Here is a 23,240-nt window from a genome sequence, read left to right on the forward strand (position 1 = left end):
TACTATGAATCTTAATTTCTCCAACTGGAGACAACAAGGCGTGGTCAAAATATAAAATTTGCAGAGCTCTCTTCTGAACAGTCATCTGAGAGTGAGCTCTTATCTGCCTGCCTGTGTTGTTTTTCTATCACTGCCCTAACAAATTACCACAAACTTTATGGCTTAAAACAATACATATTTATTATCTTACAGTTCTTTAGGTCAGCAGTCCGAAATGGATCTCACTGGGCTAAAAGCAAAGTGTTGGCAGGGCTGCGTCCCCTTCTGGAGTCTCTGGGGGCGAACCCGTTTCCTTGCCTTCTCCACCTTCTGGAAGCCACACACGTCCCTCAGCTCATGGTCCCCTTCCTCCATCTTCAAAGCCAGCAATGTTGGGTCAGGTTCTTCTCACGCTGCCATCTCTCTGCTTCGCCCACTTCTGTCTCCCTCTTCTACTTTTAAGGACCTTTGTGATTACTTGGAGCCCACCCAGAGAATCGAGTATAATCTCCATTATTTTAGTCAGATGATTAGCAATCTTAATTCCATCTAATACCGTAATTCCCCTTTGCCATGTAGGCTAGCATATTTACAGGTTCCAGGGACTAGGACGTGGACATCTTGCAGGGGAGGGAGTGGGGGTGGTACAGGGCATTATCCTGCCTACCACACTGCGCCAACACCCAGGTTAGGGCCCTCCTTCCTCCGATAGGTCTCCTACTCAGCAAGACTCGTAGAATGTTAAAGCTACATATTTGCCTGGATGTCATTAGTCTTATGTACAACAACACTTACTGCAGAATTATTTATAATAATGGAAGATTAGGAATACCCTAAATGTCTATCTATAATGAAATATTATTATTATAGGAATAATATTGTAAATTATGAAACAGCCATATTATACAGCCATTAAAAGCACACTTATGGGGCTTCCCTGGTGGCGCAGTGGTTGAGAATCCACCTGCCGAGGCAGGGGACGTGGGTTCGTGCCCCGGTCCGGGAAGATCCCACATGCCGTGGAGCGGCTGGGCCTGTGAGCCGTGGCCGCTGGGCCTGCGCATCCGGAGCCTGTGCTCCTCAACGGGAGAGGCCACAACAGTGAGAGGCCCGCATACCACAAAAAAAAAAAAAAAAAAATCACACTTATTGGGAGTTTTTAATTGTTTGGGGAAATGTTTATGACATAATGCAAAGTATAACAATACAGATGTATACGTTATATCCCAATTCTGAATATTATACACATGATTCAAAAATCTTTTTCAACACTGGGAGTTTTAGCTAATGAGAGACGTGAAAGGAAGAACAGTAGTCCTAGGATAGAAGCCAGAGGGAGCCACCCCACTGAACTGGGCGCAAGAGCAGTGTCTGTTGTTTGTTTACTAAGGCTCAATTACAAGAGGCTTTTCTAGGCACAGTGTTTTCAGAAAACAGATTCTCTGAAATTGTCGCCGTGGATTTTCCGTGTGAACTTCAACTGGAAGCTCCCCTGCTTCTCACTGCCATGCCCACTCATCCCACCCTTTCCCACCCCGGCCCCTGGCTTCTGCAGGAACTGAAGGAGGCCTCGATTTTGGGATTGTGAGGGTCATGGAGGAGGTGAAACAGCCCCTGCAACTGAAGAACCGTGGGAAACACGAGGTCATGTTCAGGTAACCTAAAAATCAGACAGCATGTGGTCATCCACATCCACTCACGGCAAGAAGTGTGTTGCCTGAGAGATATTTTTAAAAAGTCGATCAGGGAAATCATAAGAACCATCTCTGCTGTTAGCCCCTCTTGGCTTCAGGTGAATAGAATCCCAACTGCTCTATAGCCTGGAGCCACAGGGGTCTGGGGGTCGGGGGAGAGCCTCAGGGGGAGGTTGGGAGGAGGAGATACTGGGGTGAGGTATGGTCTTAGGGGTGGAGTGAGAGACCGGAGGTGGCGGCCCTGGCCTTAAGCCATCCTGCCCTCCTCTCAGCTCCTCTCTGTTTCGTAAGTTGGCAGTCTACATAGGATTTCATGTAAAGACCGAGGGATTTTCCAGTTTTCTTTTTTAATTTTAAGAACTACTGTATTATAGACTCCAAGTGGTGGCCTGGTGGAATAGAGCTCCAGCTTGTGCTCATCCTTGAGATTAAAAATGAAACACTAAATAAGGGAGATTCCTCAGAGAGGAAAGCGTGACGCTGGGTGCAGGGGGGGAGGAGGTCCCTCAGGCAGTGCCAGCACCTATGGCCAATCGATTTTATGGAAGGTCCTCCGTCCCCCAGAAGAATTCAGAGTTGATAAAGGAACTTCCCCCGGCAGACCTGGAGGCATTCAGCCTATTCATGATAATTTCGCTTTAGTTCAAATATTGCCGAAATTAGAACAGTCCCACCTCAATACTACCGTTCCTTAGAACCCTAAATTGAAATAAATAAATATAAATAAAAGCTAAACTGGAATCCTGCCCGTCGTGAGTTTTGTTTTAGATTATGACAGTGCGTTAGCTCTGCTCTTTTAGGCTTCATGGAACAGAGGCACCCTTGGGTTGGAGTAAGTGATCAGGGTTCACTGAAGGGATGTGCAGGGGAGTGAGGAAGCACAGGCACCATGCACATAGCAACGAAGGGCCAGGTCTCCTGGACCCTACTGGGGATAACATGTGGGTCCCCACGGCAACTGCAGGTGTCTCGCCTCAGCTTCAGTTTCTTGCTCCAGCTCCAGTCCCCCTGGCATCTCGTGAGTCAGCTTTTCTCTGTGACCCTTCACCTCACCTGCATTGGGCCGTGGCCTCACTTCTGAACACCTCTGTTGCATGACTTCTGCCCCCGCCTTTTCTCTCCTCCCTTAGATCCTCTGGCTTCTGCATCACTGTTGCCTCTGTGTGTGCTGCATTCAGTCTCAGAGCAGGGAGGGAGGAAGGAAGGGGGACAAAGAGAGAGAGGGAGACAGGGAGGGAGAGAAATGAATTGATTTAGTTGGTCCTTATCCAGCATCACATGTTCCTATTAGACACAGCTCTCCTGCAAGGACCCCTCTTAACCGCAGGCCAGAGATGGCTGTCTTTGCCTCAAGCACCAATGCTTGGCCTGGTCAATCCTGGCTAAGGAGGGGTGGTCACAGAGTACAAAGCACAGTGAACACTGCTACGCATAGTGGTTAAACAGGGCTGGGGACATGGCAGGCACTTAACCGTCTAGAGTCTCATCTCTAGTGTCTTGGGTTCCCTAGATAATGACTAAAACTGACTTTTTATTCTTGCCTCTCAGCTTTTCTGTGGACTCCTTAGGGATTTCAGCAACGAATATAAGTTCCATGATCTCAGTCCAACCCAAGAAGGGCTCACTGACCGCAGTGGAAAAACCCACAAATGTCCAGGTGCTCTTCCGTGCAAAAAAGGAAGTGAAGATGGAGCACCAGCCAGTTCTGCGCTGTCAGGTAAGCGAGCTCAAAGGGAGGACTCACACGGTGGCAGGCTCATGGGACTCACGCCTAAAGGAAGCGTACGCAGTCTAACCCATGCTCCGGGGGGGAAAGGGAGTGCTGGCCTGGTGGCAACCAGAGAGGATACACCAGGGCTTAGGGAACTATAGGCACGGGTAGGTCGGGTGGGAGGTATGCAGAGTCATCAGAAATTGACAACCCCAGAGCAGAAATGTGACCCCTGGTCTTCGGAAGAGACAAGACCAGAGATAGGGAAACTGAGTTTCAAGTCAAAGTGAAGAGAAGGGAAGTGAAAATGGGAGACACACGTGGTGCATTTTGACCCACGGCTGGTACACGTTAAGTTTTATGTTAGCATTTACTCGTATTGATGATGCAATAATATGAAGAGAATGATACAGAGAACTTGGCTTCATGTCAATGAAGGAAATACGGAATGAAGTGGACAGTCATGGAAATTCTGGAGTTATGCTGGTGGCTGACATCTTCCCAATCCTTTTTCCCTTTCTAGATTATTGAGCCCAGTATCTCAGAAGGAGGTAAAGTCATTTCCAGCATCCCAATTAAGATCTCTGTGAATGCCGTGTTCTCCAGATACAGCATCATCCCCTCCTCCATCATCAACTTCGGGGCTTTGATCTGTGGCACGCGCAAAAGCTCCTCCTTCACCATAGAAAATCGAGGTGTGATCGATTTCAAATACACCCTCTATAGGCTGACAGGGGAGAGCGCCCTCCATCAGAAGAAAATGTAAGACAAGTATTTTCTTAACTCACACCGTTCCCTGGTTAATCAGTACTTCATATTTTACAATGAGCTTTCATATAGTTAATCTAAATTCACCCCCAATCCCCTTTTGTGGGTAAGGTTACTAAGGTTTAGAAGTGACTCCTGCAAGATTATGGAAGAAATCATCAGTGGATCTCAGTTCTGAACCCACATGTCTGACTCCAAACTTCACATGCTTTCCAACTGCTGTCCAATATATGATACATTTTAATTGAACAAATGTAAAATCTTCTGCATGGGATTGTGTCTGTTGTCCTGGTGCTCCTAGTGTGCTGCATTACTTACCAGTAAGTCATTGTCCTATCTGTCATTCTGTAGGATTTATAACAGCAAGCTAAATCAAAAGGAATCATAGCTGTGCTTCATCATGGGGGATGGCAAAGGGTACCCTGGAAATTTGGACTAGAGAAAGCCTGGTGAGGGCCTTCTTTCCCGGGACTGTTTTTACCTTCTCCCCATGAAGACACTTTATCACAACAGCTAACTTAGTAATTGTTCCAACAGCAAAACTCTGTATTCTTCAAAAGGTGGCTGTCAATCAATTAATCAAAACCATTTACCTTTCTGAGTGCTTTTGGCTTTTATTTGTCATATTCCTTTTTGACAAATTAGGGATTGTTTTTACCAGTTCCCAGGTACTTTGTCTTGACTTTCAAATGAATTGACTTTCTAAATAATTAGTAATTTAAGATTGACTTCCTAATTAATTGTTTTAAATCAGACATACAGTTTTACATTGTTCGTAATTGTTTTATATTTTTGTCGATCTCCTCTTCCATTTTGGCAAAGTTTGAACATATTAAGACATTTTTAATTAAACTGTCTAAAGTCTCTTTCTTCCAAATATAATTTCAACCTAATTTTTTATTACTTATTTTATAATTTAATAATGTTTATTTATAGGTATTATAATTTTGTTTTGCTTTAAATTGGTTTTAATTTTAATTTATTTTTCATCTTAGCATACACAAATTCATGCAAAGCACTCAAACTCCAGTTGTTCTGGTCATTAAGCAAGTGAATTCTCAAATATATAAAACTCTCAAAAGTTTAAAATTGTACCTCAAATACATTTGAATATTTTAGGTGAACTGGCCTCTAAAAAACCAATTATTGGGTAAACTAGTTTCGAGTGAAGTGAACACCTACCAAAACCTGTGTTTGTGCTATTGTTTACACTAAGTCTTAAAAACACCGTGACTCTAAATGTGAAGAAGAGGGACAGAATTTAATCTATTTGCCGTTGCACTTTTTAAGTGATAAAAGATTTGAGGTCTACAAATAATTTCCACACACAACTTTCCAGTGAACTCAAGTAAACGTTTAAAATTATTATTTACTTGCAGTAAACGTCAATGTCCTTATGAATCATAGTTAATAAGTATAATTTCTGCCTACTTCTTTCACAACTGTTCAATGAGTTTGGCTGATGATGAATAAGCCGGCTATGCTCCCCGATGCCCTCTTGGGCAAGGAAAGGCCCTTTCCTCCATTCCAAGGAGAAGGGACCTTGCAAGCAGACAGGCAGGTGGTATTTAATGACCACCCCAACCTGAGGGTATGCTCTTGCTTCTTTAAGCAGCGTCAGCCGTGTTAGACATGCAAGATCCCGGGAAAGAGAGAGCCTCTACAGGACTGGACCTTCTAAGGCAACCAAGTTCTCTGACTCTGTTCAGAAAGACGTAAATGCCACAAACCAGGTGAGCACCCTTTTCCTTTTTCACAGAAACCCCTGTGTTCTAGCAACAGAAACCTGCCAACTAGTTCTAGCAACAAATACCTCCCTAGGATAGTGGGATTTGAATTTTGAATATTCCTACTATGGCAGGAATATTAAATAGTTATAATGAAATATCACTTTCCTCTTGAAATAAGGAGTTATGGCTTTTAATTTGGATATCCTCTTTTGCTTTAAAACCTTCATTGGCTCCTCATTGCTTTAAAATTAGTTTCTACTCTTCATAAGTATTTCAATCAAGAATCATTTGTTGATATGAAATAGAAGCCCATTCAGATTGGCTTAAATAAAAGGAGATTGCAGCCAGTTAAGCCGACTGTGCTCTTTTCCCCATGGGGGCCCGGTGCACAAGGGCTGCAAACAGCAGCCTCCTCGGTAGTGTATGCGGCCTGTTGCCTGTACGGGTTGCCCTAAGGGACCTTGGAGACAGCCCTTTCCAGTGGACATTAATGACTGGCATGCTGTCCCCAATCTAGGCTCCAGACAGGTATGCGTGGTGCCTCTGGAAAGCCCCAGGGCACAGTGACCAGGGTCCACATTGGCAAGGTCATAATGTCCATCCGCACCAAGCTGCAGAACAAGGAGCATGTGATTGAGGCCCTCCGCAGGGCCACGTTCAAGTTCCCTGGCCGCCAGAAGATCCACATCTCCAAGAAGTGGGGATTTACTAAGTTTAATGCAGATGAATTTGAAAACATGGTGGCAGAAAAGCGGCTCATTCCAGTTGGCTGTGGGGTCAAGTACATCCCTAATCGTGGCCCCCTGGACAAATGGCGAGCCCTGCACTCATAAGAGCCTTGGAGCCGCCCCCTCCCTACCCATGCCCACCAATAAACTCTACTTTCTTTTCCCTGTCAAAAAAATAAAAGGAGATTTGAAGACTTTTACATCTGGTAAGATGAAGTAGACATCTTTTTCCCTAGTCTTCCAACTAAGTACAACTAAAAACCATGGACATTATGTATAAAACAAACACAGAAGACTGAAAAATGGAGAGAAAAAATCACACCAGCTAGGGTCCTTGGGACCCAATAGACATCACAGTGATGAGTTCCCTGACTTCTTTTTGCTTCGTATACCCTAGATCGGGTGCTGAGGGAGCCAGCAATCCAGAAACATCAACAAGCACGGACCAAAAAAGGCCCCAACAAAAGCCTTCTCCCACTAGCCAAAGGACCAGGAAAAGGTAGCCTAGCAAGACAGAAAACTTTCAGATAAGAACTGTAATATTACAGTCAAACATGACAGAGAAATCTGTGGTCCTACCCCACATATTTCAAGCAAAGGCCAGTGGGGAGCCGAGACTTCTCACTCAATCCAGGCTATAATGAGGTGCCCTGACCCCCTGCCAAAGTGATGTCCAAGAACACTCAGTAGGGAGCCAGACATTCATTACCCACCATCACCTCCACCATTGTCAATAGCAACACCACATGGGGAGCCTTGACTTCCACTCCAACCCAGTGGTAATGAGACATCCTTCTCATCCCCCCCAGGGGACCTCCTAACCCATGGAATCAGCAGAACAGTAATGAGACACTCTTACCCCTCCCCACAAGGGAAATATTAGTCAAAGACTAGTGGGGAACTGGAACTCCCACCCTAAGAAGTCCGAGTGGAGAATCTGGACTACTATCCCCACCTGGCAGTAACAAGGCAGTGTTACCCCCCTCCCCTGCCAGAGTGGTGTCAGAGAAAGCCAGCTCAAACAGAAGTTAAATAAGATCCAGAGTCTCATAATATAATACCCAAAATATCCAGGTTTCAACTGAAAATCACTCAGCATACCAAGAACCTGGAAGATCTCAAACTAAGTGAAAATAGATAAGCAATAGATGCTGACACCGAGATGCCCAAGATGTTAGAATTATCTGACAAAGATGTTAAAGCAACCAGCATAATGTTTCAAAAAGCCATTACAAATATACTTGGAAGAAATAAAAATACAGTAAGTCTCAGCAAAGAAAGAGAAAATATAAAGAAGAACCAAATGGAAATTTTGGAATTGAAAAAGATGAATCACCAAAGTTTAAAACTCAGTGGATAGGGCTTCCCTGGTGGCGCAGTGGTTGAGAGTCCGCCTGCCGATGCAGGGGACACGAGTTCGTGCCCCGGTCTGGGAAGATCCCACATGCCTCGGAGCGGCTGGGCCCGTGAGCCATGGCCGCTGAGCCTGCGCTTCTGGAGCCTGTGCTCCGCAACGGGAGAGGTCACAAGAGTGAGAGGCCCCGCGTACCACAAAAAAACAAACAAACAAACAAACAAACAAAAACAACTCAGTGGATGGATTCAACAACAGAATGGAGGAAATGAAAGACTCAGTGAACTTGAAGCCAGAAAAATAGAAATTCCTGTGTCTGCTTCCTATTGCTCCCATAACACATCACCTGAAACTTGGTGGCTGAAAGCAATACAAATTGTTTCCCTTGTTTAAATTGTTCTGTAGGTCAGAAGTCTGATACAGGTCTCACTAGGTTAAAGTCAAGGTATTGGCAAGATACCTGCATTCTTTTCTAGAGACTTTAGGAGAGAATCCACTTTCTTCCCTTTTCCATGTTCTAGAGGATACCTGCATTCCTTGGTTCATGATTCCCTTCCTCCATCTTCAAAACCAACAATGGTGGATCGGGTCCTTCTCATATCACATTACTCCAGCCTCTTCCATAGTCACATCTTCCTCTAACTCTCTTATGTCTGCTTCTTCCATTTCTAAGGACTCTTGTGATTACATTGGGCCGAGGATAGTACAGGATACTATCCCCATCTCAAGGTTCTTAATTCAATCATATCAACAAAGTCCCTTTGCCATGTAAGGTAATATATTCACAGGTTCCAGGGATTAGGATGTTGACATCTTTACAAGAGATGTCCAATCTTAGGTGTCTTAGGATGCCCAATATAAAGAAAAAGAGAAAATAGACTGTTTTGAGTCTACTGAAAGTCTGTTTAGTCTAATGGGAAAAGAGTGAACAGACCCTCAGGGACCTGTGGAACTATAACAAAAAATCTAACAACCCTGTCATCAGAGTTCCAGAAAGAGGTAGGAAATAGGTAGGGCTGCGGAGCAAGCCAGCGTTTGCTATTAACTTAAACCGGCATTAGTATCAGTCAGGGTCTGCTATTCTCATGGTAACAGGCAACCCTAAAAGTTATCAATAGCTTTAAACAACAAAATTCTATTCAGTATTTCTCACTAATGTCTATGGGGGAGGAAGGAGGACACTGCGCTGGGTTGCCCTTACACTCAGACCCAGGCTTTTGGGTTGCCATGGCAGACAGAAGGGGACAGTGTGATAAATTACACATTGTCTCTTAAAATTACCTCTTGAAAGTGACGCCCTTTACTTCTGCTCACAATTCATTGACTAAAGAAGTCACATAGTTTAATGTAATAACCGTGTGTTCAAAAAGCTAAAAATATATGATGAACAGCACTAATTAAAATTGATCAGAAGGTGTAGCAATACTCTTTCTTATTTTGCTTCAAGCAGGGGTTCCTACCCTGCAGTTCAGGGCCTCCCAGGACTACTGGGTGATGAGTGACACAAAGAGAATAGAAGCATTCTATTTTTTATGTCACTTTGGAGAGGCTTTATTTTATGCTACTTTCCCAAATTAGTTACAACTTCGGGACGCTCTCCATGGTTCCTCTTTCTTCTTTTCTTCCTTCCTTCCTCTCTGCTCTACTTCTCCACTCTTACCTTCAGAAAGAAAGTGTACTGTATTAAAGAGGGAAATGTATTAGTAATTACACTACTTAAGTTGCTTAATAGTTCAAGAAATAACCTTTATTGGGTTACAGTGTTTGTAGAGCTATGATCATGTAAAAATGTGTATGCCATGTTATTAGAAATATACTACATTAGTGCATTTGAGAGAATAAGGTCAGAAAGTCCCTGTATAGACACAGGTAGGGTAAGGAGGCGGTGCTCGTGGATGGCTGTTTACAGTCTAGCTACTACTTCACCAGTGAAGTGAGGAAAGAACACAGTTGGCATTCAAGCAAATGGAGCAGAGGATTCAGCCCAAACTCTGTTACAGAGTCTCCACTTAGTTTAAGGATATTATAATGTCCTTATAGGATATATGTACATATAATGCGGAGGATGTATAATACGCTATTTTAAAAGCATATGCAAATGAAGAAAAATGATAACTGGTCATCGAGCAATGGTGGACTAGCTCATTCTACCCTGGAGAAAAGTCTGATGGAATTTGTGGTGGTGGGGGGGTCAGGGTAGGGGATATTGAAAGGAGAGAAAGAAGGAGTGAGATTCTTTGGAGAAGGGTTAGGAGCCAAACTAGGAAGGCATATGTGGGGAGAGTTGAGCGTGCTGCCTCTCTTCCCTTTGGTGGGACTGATCAGCCTGAATAAACCTGGTACGTTGCCTTCTCCGTCTCATCTCTTTGGATAAATGGAAAGCAACCATAGATGGAGGCTTTTCCTTGTGAATCTCTCATTTAGTGTTTCGTTCTGTTTTGTTTAATATTGGAGTATGGTTGATTTGCAGTGTTGTGTTGGTTTCGGTGTGCAGCAAGGTGATTTGGTTGTACCTACATGTGTGTCTGTTCTTTTTCGGATTCTTTTCCCATGTAGGTTATTGGAGAGTATTAAGTGGAGTTCCCTGTGCTATGTAATGTGTCCTTGTTGATTATCTATTTCCTTCATTTAGTGTTTTTTTAGTGTTGTTATAAAAGGAAAATAGTCTTTTCTTACTCTAGTTGAAAAGTAAAATATTGATAGAAAGAAGCATAAACAATGCCTAATCCCATCACCCTGAGTTAGTTACTGATAATATTTGGCATATGTGCACAATTGAGGTAATATATTAATAACTTTATACTATTTTTTCACCTACCTTTCTCATAAGCATTTTCCTAAGTCATTAAAACCTTTCATAAATATAATTTTGATTCCTATGAAATGTCCTATCATGTGAATGTACAAAAATATTTCCTTATTTTTATTTTGTGTAAAATAATTCAGAATAAACCTCTACAAAGCTGTTTTGTTTTCAAAGAATGGAAATTCATGTTTGTCCTAAAACATAACTAATAACATAAATCCACAAATAAATAAAGATCATGACACCAAAAAAACAAATAAATAAATAAAAAGGAGAGAAAAGAAAAGAAAAAGAAGTAGGTAGGGCTGAAAAGGTACTCAAGGAAAAAAATGGCTAAAAGCTTCCCACATTTGGCAAATTTTTAAACCTACAAATACAAGAATCTGGGAAAATCTCTAACAGGACAAACCCAAAGAAATCCACACCAACACACATCATAGTCAGATTTCTAAAAACTAAAGACAAAAAATCTTGAAAGCAATGAGGGAGGACTGACTCCTTACATACTTACATATAGGGGGGGAAACTATTTAAATGACAGCAGGTTTCTTACCAAACACCAGAGGGGCCAAAAGGAAATGGCACAACATTTTGCAAGTGTGGAAAGCAAATCACTGTGAACCCGGAATCTTATATCCAGCAAAGATATCCCTCAGAAATGAATGGAAAATCAAAATCTTCTCAGATGAAGGAAAACTAAATTTGTCACCAGCAGATCTCTCCTAAAAGAATGGCTAAAGGAAGTTCTCTAAACAAAAAGTAAACAATAAAAGAAGGAATCATGGAGCATCAAGAAGGAAGAAAAAACATGGCAAGCAATTATGTGGGTAAATTCAATAGACTTTCCTTCTCCTCTTGAATTTTCTAAATTACGTCTATCAAAGAAAAAGTTATAACATTGTCTGATGTGGTTCTAAAAGGATGTAGAGGAAATATTTTAAACACTTATAAAAAGCAGAGGGTAAATAAGCAATTGACAAGCAACATGCTGAACACTACAATTAAGGTGTGTATGGAGGGAGGGGCTCCAGAAAGATGGAGGAATGAAATCCTGCTGTTCCTGGTAGCTGTTAAAAGTCATTGACGTAATCATTTTGTAATATATACAGGTATCAAATCATCATGTCATACACCTTAAACTTATACAATGTTATATGTCAATTATATCTCAATAAGCCTGAGGGCAAAAAAATAAGAAAGGAAGGAAGCTCCTAAGAACCAGAGAAGTATATGATAACACCCCATGTTTTGAGCACAGATGCTTTGCTAATTGCTTCATACACATTCTTTTATTGAAGCCTCTGGTGCTCTCAGGGTAAAGTGTTTAGCTTCATTTTACTGATAAACTAAGACTCAGAGAAGTCACTTGTCCAAGGTCAAACAGTTAATACGCAGCAGGGCTGCGATTCAAACCCAGGAGCATCTGACTCAAAAGTCCATAATCCTAACCCCTGTTTCCCATCTGGGTAAGTGTTGTACTATGTAGAATGTGTCTGTTCCCTTAGACCCCCACTTAACCATGACTGTTCAGAAGGAATGTGCATAGAAAGAAGTGCCGAGAAAGCCTGTCCCTGGAGACCCCCCAGACTCTCCCTGCCTCCAGGAGAAGAGCTGGGCCCAGAGAGAGCCTGTGGCGAGAGCCCCCCAACCCCCCCCCCCACATCCAGTCCCTCTTGACACCATCTCATGACTCTGGTGGAAGGGCTCAGACTCTGCCACCCACTCTGCCTCTGCCCCTCCTGCCCCTCCCACCCTTCCTGCAGGCTCGCTGCACCCTCGGCATGTTCACCGTGTACCCTGGGTTTGGCTCCATCCCTTCCGGAGGAATGCAGGTCGTGACCGTTGACTGTGTGGCTGACCCTGTGGGAAGATGTGAGGAATCTCTAGCGATTGATATCTCTGACCGAGACCCAAGAGACCAGCCCACTGGCATTCCTTACAGCCTGTTGGCCGAAGCCTGTCAGCCAGGTACTGGGCACTCAGATGGGACAGCACCCCTTAAAAGACCTTCCTTCCTCTGTAAGAACCCCCTCCCTTGCAGATGCCTAATAGACGTGGCTGGGCTTCTTCCTTTGGGACCTTAGATCTTCCTGTGGTGTCTTCAGCCATATTTTTCCTTATAGACTTACAGGGCATGCACACCTAGAAGGGGATGTGCAGCTTTAAACTCCTGGTCTTCCTGAGTTTGGTCTGGGATTCTCAGATGGATATTGTTACCTGGGAATGATAGTGCAATGGGATATGGCACAGAACCCAGAAACACTGAATCCTGCTCATGGCCAGGCCACTCCCTGTAACATATGCACAGAGAACAGTGGTCAATGACTGAGTGTATTACAACTTTAACCCAGAAAGAGCTCAGATGAAGCACGGAGACAGCTCCTCTTGCTCTGGCTGTAGGTCCCCTGCAGCCTCTCACCAAAGTGGGCCAAATGCCTCCTCCCTTCCTCAGCTCACCCCGGATCTTATCCTCCTTACCATTGGGAAGCAAAAGCAGTCCAAAAGAGGAAGAGAAGACAGAATTTGTCCCATCCCTCACACCTTCTTGTGTGAATTCCCCTCTGTGATTGCCCTTTGCTGGAGTCTAAACCTCCAAATTAGGAATTGCAGAGAGCAGGAATCGAGCTCTCAGCCTTCATCTCACAGCCTTCCCTCCACTCCCCAGCTTTCGTGACCGACAACACCACCTTGATATTTGAGGAGCACCAAATCTGGAGCAGCGCCAACCTGTACAGCATCCTGCAGACCATAGAGAGCGGGGGACTGTTTGTGGAGGACGAGAACAAGTTCATCTTCTGCAATGTCCTGGTGGGCCATCAGGCCAAGGCTCGGTTCAAGATCTGCAACATGGGAAAGATCGCCTGTGACGTGAACATTGTGGTTAAGCCCGTCTCCAACAAGGTGAGTAGCCCCAGTGGCCCCGGCCCACCATGGTTGGCATAAAGCCAGGGCAAGAGCTCTTGGAAACCCCTGCTCTGGAGCCTGTATTGTGAATGGGGATTATCTGGCTCTCAGGCCCCCTGGAATTTATATGAGGGGGCATATGTTTATCCCAGTGGGCGTCTCCTCTGGGTACCTCTCTGATAAACTGGTTCACGCGACGGAGCAGTGCACTCCTCCATCAGACACTCACGTGTCTACAGGACAAAGCACTGTGGGGAGAGCCAAAGATCGGGTCATGAAGCCTGCTCAGGTGGCATGTTGGTGGCGAGGGAGATTTGGGGGGTGTCAGACTAGAAGTGTAAGGTGAAATGGTGAGCATTTATTGACCTCCTGCTGTATGTCGAGCACTGTGCTAAGTGATTTTCATTTATTATCTCATTTCATCCTCAGAAGTTTGTAGTATCAGATTTTGTATTATTATCCCCATTTTATAGTTGGGGAAATTGAGGCTCAGAAATGCTGAATTCTTCCCCTAGGTCCCAGAGCCTAGGGATATAAGGCTGGGTTTAAAGCCAGGCTTCATCTACATGCAAGGTAAATAATAAGTGTCCATCTCAGGGTCTTCCAGACCAAAACTGCCTTCCCTATCTAAGTCAGACCATACTGAGACCCTTTTCCCTCGCAGTGGAACAGAAAATTCAGGGTACCAAAAGAGAGGGCTAAGTCAGTGGGTTTCACTCACCCGTAATTTCCAGTCGATGTACTGCAAACACTGCCTAGTGTCAGCTCAGCCACGTCAGTTCTCTGCCCGAAGGTAGAATCTCGGCCCAGGTGGCCCTTGTGCCCCAGAGTTGGTCTTGTTCTCATGGCTGATGGCGGTAGGGAGATGGCCAAGAGGGCTGGTCTAGTCTAGAGCCAAAAGTAGTGTGCATTTCCGGGAGACTGTCACCGCAGACAGTTGAGAGACGGCTTGAGAGACTGTTATCACTTTCTGACCTTTTGGGGACAGGAAAGGGCAGCTTTCTCCCTATTCTGTTCTAAAAACATAAAAAGTGAGCAAGCCTGATTTCTAAACAAAGGTCGGTTTTTAACAGGGATTTGCAGGCATCATGTTGTCATCTTCCTCCTTAATTTGCAGATTATTCCTTGGAAAGAGGAAAGAAACCTTATGCTCTCAGCTTAAGCACAAGAAGGAATAGTCAGTCTTGAATCCCACCTGCCTCCCGTGAGAATAAAAAATCCTTTTGAGGCCGTTCCAGGGGTCCCTACAGTCCCTACAGTCTTCCCCAAACACTGGCCTAAGACAGGAGCAGAGAAAGTGCTGCAGAAGCCAAAGCTCTTGGAGTTAGAAGGAGCAGAGACCCACTCAAGATGGCCCCAGCATAGCAAGGTTTGCTTCAGTGAATCCGAGACCTCACACGCAGGGCAGAACACAGCGTGTAGCCAGAGGTCTGTGGGACTGGAACTGTCACCCGAAATCCAGCTTTCAGAAGACCAGCCGTGGCTCCCCATCTGCCAGGAGCCACGGGTTTCTCACACATGGTGTCTCCACTGCTCCTTTCTCTAGTCTGGCTTCCACCTCAGCCCCACGTCAGCAGCCACCAGGGGTCTCTGGCATCTTAATCTATTTGTGTGGGGGTGGTGGTGGAGTGGCCAGGGCATCTGACTATCTGAGATATGGTTTAGTTCATCTGTTTGAGTCCAAGATCACAGGTCTGGCCGATTATTGCTCAGGGGCGGGTCCCTGAGTACCCAGGCCGCTCCTTCCAGAATCATGACTGTGCCAGCAGTGGGACATGCCTACTGCAGAGCTTAGAGGAGGGAGATGTCACAGCAGGGCTTGTAGAGGTGAGCAGCAAGCCTTGTGCAAATGCAAAGGGGCACACACCCCGATCCCTGCTTCCTCCCCGCCCCCATCCAGATCTTTGCCCGCATCACTGAGATCTTTGAAGTGGAACCCAACAAGATGTGTGTTGCCAGCCGCTCACATGCCTTTGCCACGGTGTCCTTCACCCCACAGACCATGCAGACCTACCAGTGTATCTTTGAGGCCACCTTGGACGGCTTGCCCAGGTACCAGCTCCCCAGCTCCCCCTCCTCCAGCAGGGCAGCAGGCCACACTCTCTGTGCAATGTCATTCCTGCCGTGCTAGGCTGACAGGCCTTGATCTTTCTGTTCCCTGCAGCAACCTGGCCAAGAATCAAAGCCTCACGTTTGACATTGTTGGAGAGGGGAACCTCCCTCGAGTGACCGTTGTGCGGCCGATTCTCTACAACCAACATGGAAACCCCTTGCTCCTCTTTAAGAGGCTTCTGCTTGGTCATTCAGAGACGCTGCCTCTTGTCCTCAAGAACAGTGGCACCATCCCTGCCAAGGTACTGCTGGAGGGCGAAGCATGGGGTGAAAAGGGAGAATCATTTAGAAGCAAGACTTCTGACTTTGGGGTTTCTGCCATCCCTAACTCATGAGGACTTCTTTGATGTTCCTCATACGTTAACCTGGGTAAAACATGGGACATTCAGAGGGGAATTAGGCGTGGTCTGATTACATAGTACACTGATACATGGTACACTGATAATTACTGTGCAAGGCAGTGAGCAATGATGATACACCAAGCTGAGTGGGTAGGATTATGGGTGTTCTGAGTGTCTTCCTTATTTTTTCACTTTTTTTCTGTAATGAACATTGCATTTGTAATAAGGAAAAAAGAAAGGAACTCCATCAGGGGTGAGAGATATAACATCAGAAGGGACTTTTGGTTCAGCAATTATGTTTTTATTTTACAAAAAAAAAAAGAGTGATAAATTGTGTAAGTGTTATACAAAGAACTGTAGGACTTTTGAAAATAATCTACTCCCATCTAGGGGAATCCAGGAAAATTTCACTATAAAATGACATTTGAGCTGGGCGTCGAAGGGTATAGCTGGGCTTCGTAAGTGGGCACTGCGGTGAGTGAAGCCTAGGCGGAGAAAGAAAACTGCAAAGACAAAGGCACAGAAGCAAAAAATATATATATATATAAGGTACAAATAGGAACTAGTAAACACCAGCTTTGTGAGAGCATAGGGTATAGGTTGAAGAACAGTGAGAGATAAAAATAGAAGGGTAAAAAAAAAAAAAAAAAAATAGAAGGGTAGAGTGAGGGGACAGTTTGTGGAGGGCTTTGGATTCTACCAGACATTATTACTGTTGTTGTCGATGTGGTTAGGACCCATTTAGCTTCACCCAGAAGTTACCATTTTTATTGCTCTCCATTCCTGCATCTCCAACCTACCATCTGAGATCCTTTTTCTACCTACTGAAGAATACTCTTCAATATTTCCTTAATGCAAGTCTGCTAGTGGTGAATTCTCTCAGTTTTTATTTGAAAATCTCAATGTATCCTTTATTTTTAACGTAAATTTTGCTGGCTGTAGAACTCTGGGTTGGCAGTTGTTTTCTTTCAGCAAGTGGGAGATATTATTCCAGTGTATTCTGGTTTCCATTGTTATGGCTGAGGTGTCAGCTTATAAGTCAAAAATGTTCCTCTAAGGCAGTCTTTTTCCCCTGGCTTTGTACCTTTGTATTTGTTTTCTGCAGTTTTACTATGATGTGTCTAGGTATGGATTTCTTTTAATTGATTTTTCTTGGAATTCACCAGGCTTCTGGACTCTGCAGTTGATGTTCTGAGTCAATTTTGGAAAATTCCTATATGTATTTTCAAATATTGTTTCTATTCCATTCTGTTTCGTCTCTCCTTGTGGGAAGCCACGTCAATGTATGGAAGGTCTTCTCATTATATCCTCTGTGTCTCACAACCTCACTATATTTTCCATCCATTTTTCTCTGGGCTTCATTTTGCATGATTTCTTTTGTTCTGCCTTCAGGTCATTAACTCTCCCTTTGGCTATATCTAGTTTTCTATTAAACCTTCCATTCAGTTCTTAAGTTATTATATTTTTCAGTTCTAGAATTTTTATTCGATTGTTTTTCAAGTCTGTATAACCAGTTTCTATGATTTCTAGTTTCATGCCAAAATTGTCACTTTTATTTCTTGAACACAGTAATCACAGCCATTTTGCAGTCTATACCTGATAATTCCAAAATCTGAAGGCCCAGTGGGTCTAATTCTGATATCTGCTGCTTCTGTTCATTTTTGCCCATGTTGTCTTGTCTCCTCATGTGCCTGGTTATTTTTTATCATGTGTTGTATTATTTGAAAAGTTAATCTAGAAATAATTAGGCTAAGGATGTATTTTTATTCAGAGGCAATTTGCATTTGCTTCTGCCTAGCACTTGGGGGCACTAGAAATACAGGATCACCTTAAACTGGTTTTAGAGCTTGAGATTTTCTGTGTTAGACAGACAACTCTGAGCAGGATTGCTATCCTTGCAAGAGCTGCTTTATATCCAGCCTAACTTTTGTCTTACTGTGCAGACCTTTGGGGTCCTAGTCTAGAGCAAAGAAAACACTCCCACCCCTCACAGGACTTTTGCCCTCTTAACACCAAGAGACCGTCAGAAAAGCACAGTTCAGCCTCCCATCTGCCTCTTCCCGACTGGCAAATGACCCAGGTCAAAAACAGCCCAGAGGGCTTCCCTGGTGGCACAGTGGTTGAGAGTCCGCCTGCCGATGCAGGCGACACGGGTTCGTGCCCCGGTCCGGGAAGATCCCACATGCCACGGAGCGGCTGGGTCCGTGAGCCATGGCCGCTGAGCCTGCGTGTCCGGAGCCTGTGCTCCGCAACGGGAGAGGCCACAGCAGTGAGAGGCCTGCGTACCGCAAAAAAAAAAAAAAAAAAAAAAAAAAAAAACAGCCCAGAAAGTTAGGCTGGCCTCTCTAGACATTCCAGATCTTGGTCTGGTTACTCTTCATTATCTTCTTAGCTCTGTGATGCTTCTGAAATCGGGGGGGGGGGGGGGGGGGGATGGGGGGGCTGTTTGTTTGGTTTTTGTTTTGCATTTCTTTATTGTCTTGAGTCAATATTTCCTAGTTTACCATTACCCTGCATGGTTTCCATTATTGTAGCTTTATAAAAGGTATTAGCACCCATTCCCTGTTTTTCTAATCTTAGCGATTTTTTAACAGTCTCTCAGATGAACGTTAGACATCATTTTATAATGTTCCTCACAAAATCCTATTGGGATTCCTATGCATTATTTAGGAGGGAATTGCTACTTTTAGAGTATTTAGGCTCTCCACCAGGAACAACATGTAGGATTCCAGCCCATTTATTTACATCTTCTTTTATGTCAATATTTTTTCATATGATTCCTCTGTATAGTTTCTTATTAAGTTTATTTCTAAATGTATATATTTTTATCTCAGAAGCTTCCTGTGTGATGTCACTATTTCTTCCTTCTTCGTGCCTCATTTTTTATATTGTTCAATCTTATTCATGACGGTGCCAGCATTACTATCTTCTAAAAATGTCTGCTGGTTCCTCATACATAAAATATGATATATGGCTTTAGGTTTTTTGAATCAGCTACATGGCTTCCAGTGGGCTATAAAGCATCCCTTTTCTACAGGTACGTCAGATGTCCACCTTGGTTTTCTTCTTATCTTGGTAGGACACTCAGCATGACACTCTCAGGCAACTAATGTGTTAGTACCTAGCAGATACTGGTTTTTAGGAACTCACATTCATGCAGGCCCTCACAGAATGACGAATATTCATTTCCATTTTACTAGTCTAGTGTATATTTCACAACTGCCTCTGTCAATAACGGAGGCCTTGGCAACCCCATTTTGACTGGGTAATCCCAAAGTCACCTATACTCTCTGGACCTCTGGTTCCTTATTTGAATAGCAAGGGCTGAGCTAAATTTTTGTTTGTCCTCTCCAGGTATAATATTTATTATATCTCTCTTAGTAAGAAACTCGAAAAAGTGGGCACTAGGCTCAATGATTTTTTGGGGTACTCCCCCAACAGCACAGTATCTCACTGCAGTTCAGAACTCATGAGCAGCCTGTAAGCTTAACACTCAATCTTATTTCCCTTATGCCAGTTGCATGTTGACCTGCAGGACCAACTAGGAGTCTTCTCCCTGAAGGGGAAGCCGTCCACCTCCTACATCTACATCATAGAGGAAAACAAACCACAAGCAAAATGTAAGTAGGGCAAGTATATCTTCTAGAGAGCAATGGGTCCCAGTAGCTCTTTTGTTAGAGGACTAACGTATACCCAGCCAGAGTCAGATGCCCAGTCTCGTCACCAATGGCCTCTCTAGGCGAGGCACATTCCCACATGAGGGCTGCTATCCCTTGAGTCCAGGTCTTTATGGATACATCTTCCTTTAATCTGGTTCTAGATCATGTCTCTCTCTTCTCCTTGCAGCAAAGAAGGCTCACACAGCCTCCCTGGTTGTTCCTCCTGGAGACACAGCTGAATTTGATGTTGTTTTCCACTCCCAGAAGGTTGGGAGAATGGCAGGCAACATCCACTTGTCAGTGATCAACAACCGGTACGAGGAGACAGTCATCCACATGGTGGGAGAGGGGTACGAGGATGACATCACCTTGGACAACATCCACGGGCTGGTGGCTTCCTCCAGCCAGGAGGCCTCAGATATCTCTGAGATCATCGAGGAAAACATGATGGAAGACTTCGTGGCAGGTGAGAGAAGCAGCAGTGAGGTGTTGACACCTGTTGGCTTGTGGTTCATTTTAAATAAGAATGAAATTTAAATAACAGGTTGGCTAGCTTCCTGGGAATTTAGGACTGAATCTCCTCTTTGTTACCGTATGCTCCCTCATGCCTGACTCAGTCACTGCATTCATCCACGTGTTCCCTCAAAGAACAGTTGTGGAGCATCAGTGTGCATGTGCCTGGAGTTCCAAAGAGTAATTAATGAGAGAGTCTGTCCCTTAGGGAGCTTATTCTTTGAGCTCAAACTCCCATTTAGCTAATAAGAGAAATTCAAGTTCCAGATTAGCTGAAAAGTGAATACATGTCTCTCTGTAGTTTTCCCTGTCTGTATCTTTTAGCTGGCTTGCATTGGCATCCTCTGTTTCATCTGTATCATGTACCCTAGACATTCTAAGAGAAATGGCGGGCTGGTTTAATTAGAGAAGGTGTAGGTTTGTGCCACCTCTAGAAGACCGTTCTCCGCAGCCTCACTACTCAATGCGCTGAGAACCTACAGCATCAGCATCACCTGGGAGTTGCTAGAAATGCGAATTTCACACGCCTCCCCAGCACCTCAGACCTACTGAATCAGAATTTGCGTTTAACAAGATCCCCAGGTGATCTGTGTGAACATTAGAGCTTAAGACATGCTGCTCTGCAGTTTATCAAGCACTGCGGCTTCATTTGGTTGATGATATTCTTTGGGTAGGAGAATATTTACTTCTTCATTATTATCAAAATGCATTTGCTAAACACCCTAATTGTGTGGCTGACTGCTATGAAGTGAGTTATAAACACAGTCTCACAGTTTCTCTAGGAGCTTAATTATAGTCCTGGAGTGTAGCCCTAGGCAGTCCGTACAACATGGGTTAAAATCAGTGCTCCTCATGTATCTGGTGTTTCACCTGTTTGTAGCTACAGGGTGGCAACTTTCTTATCAGGGGTCAAGCAGGAGCCAGCAGTGAACCCGAGTTCAGACATCAGATTTCATACTTACAATAGGGTTACCAGATTTAGAAAGTCAGAACACAGCAGTCCCCATTTTTTTAGTGTATTTGTGTCCCAAAATTTTGCATGGGACATACTTATACTAAAAATTACTCATCATTTACTTGTAATTCAAATTTAATGGGGGCTTGTGTATTCTGTGTGGCAATTCCAGCCCTTAATAGTACTGTTTCACCAAACAAATGGAGTTGGCGGGCGGGCAGTGGGGAGCTATGTTTTCCTTTGTACAAATGGAGGTGAGGGCCAGAGTGGGTGGGTGGGTGGATGGATGGGTGGATAAGTAGACTATAGGAGAGAAAGCTTGCTGGTGAAGGACTCCAGGCGTTTCCAGTATAACCATCCAAGGAAGGTGGAGTTGCATGAGGGTGAGGCACAATGTCTTTTAGGACCTGCCTCCGTGGGGAAGTGAGCCTGCAGAGGAGGCAAGAGGGGACTCACTGCCCCCTGCTTCTGTCCCTTAGCTGCTCTGGTGAACCACATCCAGTTTGGGGACTGCCACATTGGAAACAGCTATAACGTGAGCTTCACAATCACTAATCACAGCCAAGTGAATGTGATACGGTTCGAATGGCCCCTTTTAGCCACAGTTTCTTTCTCCCCACAGGTAAGTGAAAACCAGTCCTTGTTTTCTGCACTCCCTTAGGCCTGAGCCAACCCCAGTTTGATTGTCGGCCCATTCCCACAGATACATAGGATGGGATGGATGCATCCCTCACTCCGACCTGGTACCAGAAATGTCCCCTCTGGCCTAAGAGCAGAGAATGAGGTCACCAAGACTGATGTTGAGGAATTCCATGGAGACCTCCATGGATGAAGACAGGTCCCAGTCTTCCCATCCCCACGTGTAGACCTGTGTCCCCCATGGTGTGTGTTCTTTGGAGCATTTTTCCTGCAAAAGTGGTTCACCAAAAGCTAAAACGGGGGTGGTGGGTTTTGTGGACAACAGAGATTTAGAAAATGTTACATCTTTCTCCTACAGATTCTAGATGCCCTTCAGCATATTAAAACCTAGTCAACTTTGTTTTACCTGGAATTTTCTAACCCCTTCTTTGAGTGTCTCACAGCACACATTTTACGATTTGCTAACCAAAGCTCGACCTCGAACAAGGCCTAGGACCACGTGGCAGCAGAGCCTCACCTCTGGCCAGCACTTGTTTTTCATAGACAGCTCACTTCTGAGTTCCCTGGACACCGGATGTATCCATGGCCTCTTGCTCTGTTTCAGCCACTGAGTTTGTTCAAGCACAGAACTCTAGGGGGTTGGAGCGAGGAGGGTTGGGGACCCTACTTTGTCACCTGTAAATTAGGGTGCTCTCAGGAAGAAGTGTTTTGCTTCCTGGAGAGATATGAAGTGATAGTCAAAGAAGGTAGAGATAAGCTTCTTATGGTCCATTTACACACCCACGGGCACACACTCGGGTATACACCCACGTGTGTACACACACACACACACACACACACACACTCATAGTTGTAGCCTTGAGAAGTATTAAACTTTCTTCTCCCTTCACTTTCCAGAGGAGGAGGGGTTTCTTATCTATTAGAAACATGAAAGGACTCTATATATAGGACTATATATAGTATATATTTGGTATGTGTATGTGCATTTATGCATGTTCAATCACAAATGATTTTATTCTACAAACCAAATTGGATTTCCCATATATCTGGAACACTTCAGCAAATCTCAGCCTTTTTGGTCTCAGGACTCCTTAATACTCTTAAACATTACTGAGGACCCTCAAAGAGCTTTTGTTTATGTGGGTTATGTCTATCAATATTTACATTAGAAGTTAAAACTGAGAATCTTTAAAAACATGTATTTGTTCATTTAAAATATAATAACAAACCCATTACATGTTAATATAAATACCATATTTTTATGAAAACGGCTTTATTTTCCAAAACAAAATTGTGCGAGAAGAGTAGCAATGTTCTACATTTTTACAAGTCCCTTTAATATCTGGC

The 23,240-nt window shown here is 44.1% G+C and overlaps 1 protein-coding gene across 1 annotated transcript in view; it reads left to right on the top strand.

Annotated features, from left to right (window-relative positions):
• The window catches only part of HYDIN (HYDIN axonemal central pair apparatus protein), a gene marked incomplete at its 5' end in the record, with an annotated part of 342,250 nt that overhangs the window by 275,948 nt on the left and 43,062 nt on the right, over positions 1-23,240 (top strand). The window contains 11 exons of the mRNA XM_082677828.1: positions 1,535-1,634; positions 3,222-3,390; positions 3,908-4,146; positions 5,768-5,885; positions 12,534-12,738; positions 13,436-13,671; positions 15,575-15,726; positions 15,839-16,028; positions 19,645-19,747; positions 19,974-20,252; positions 21,734-21,876. Coding sequence (XP_082533954.1) covers positions 1,535-1,634; positions 3,222-3,390; positions 3,908-4,146; positions 5,768-5,885; positions 12,534-12,738; positions 13,436-13,671; positions 15,575-15,726; positions 15,839-16,028; positions 19,645-19,747; positions 19,974-20,252; positions 21,734-21,876 — 1,934 coding nt within the window. The remainder of the gene's footprint in view (positions 1-1,534; positions 1,635-3,221; positions 3,391-3,907; positions 4,147-5,767; positions 5,886-12,533; positions 12,739-13,435; positions 13,672-15,574; positions 15,727-15,838; positions 16,029-19,644; positions 19,748-19,973; positions 20,253-21,733; positions 21,877-23,240) is intronic.

Source organism: Grampus griseus, assembly GCF_964374135.1.
Source record: "Grampus griseus genome assembly, chromosome: 19".
NCBI classification, from domain to species: Eukaryota; Metazoa; Chordata; class Mammalia; order Artiodactyla; family Delphinidae; genus Grampus; species Grampus griseus.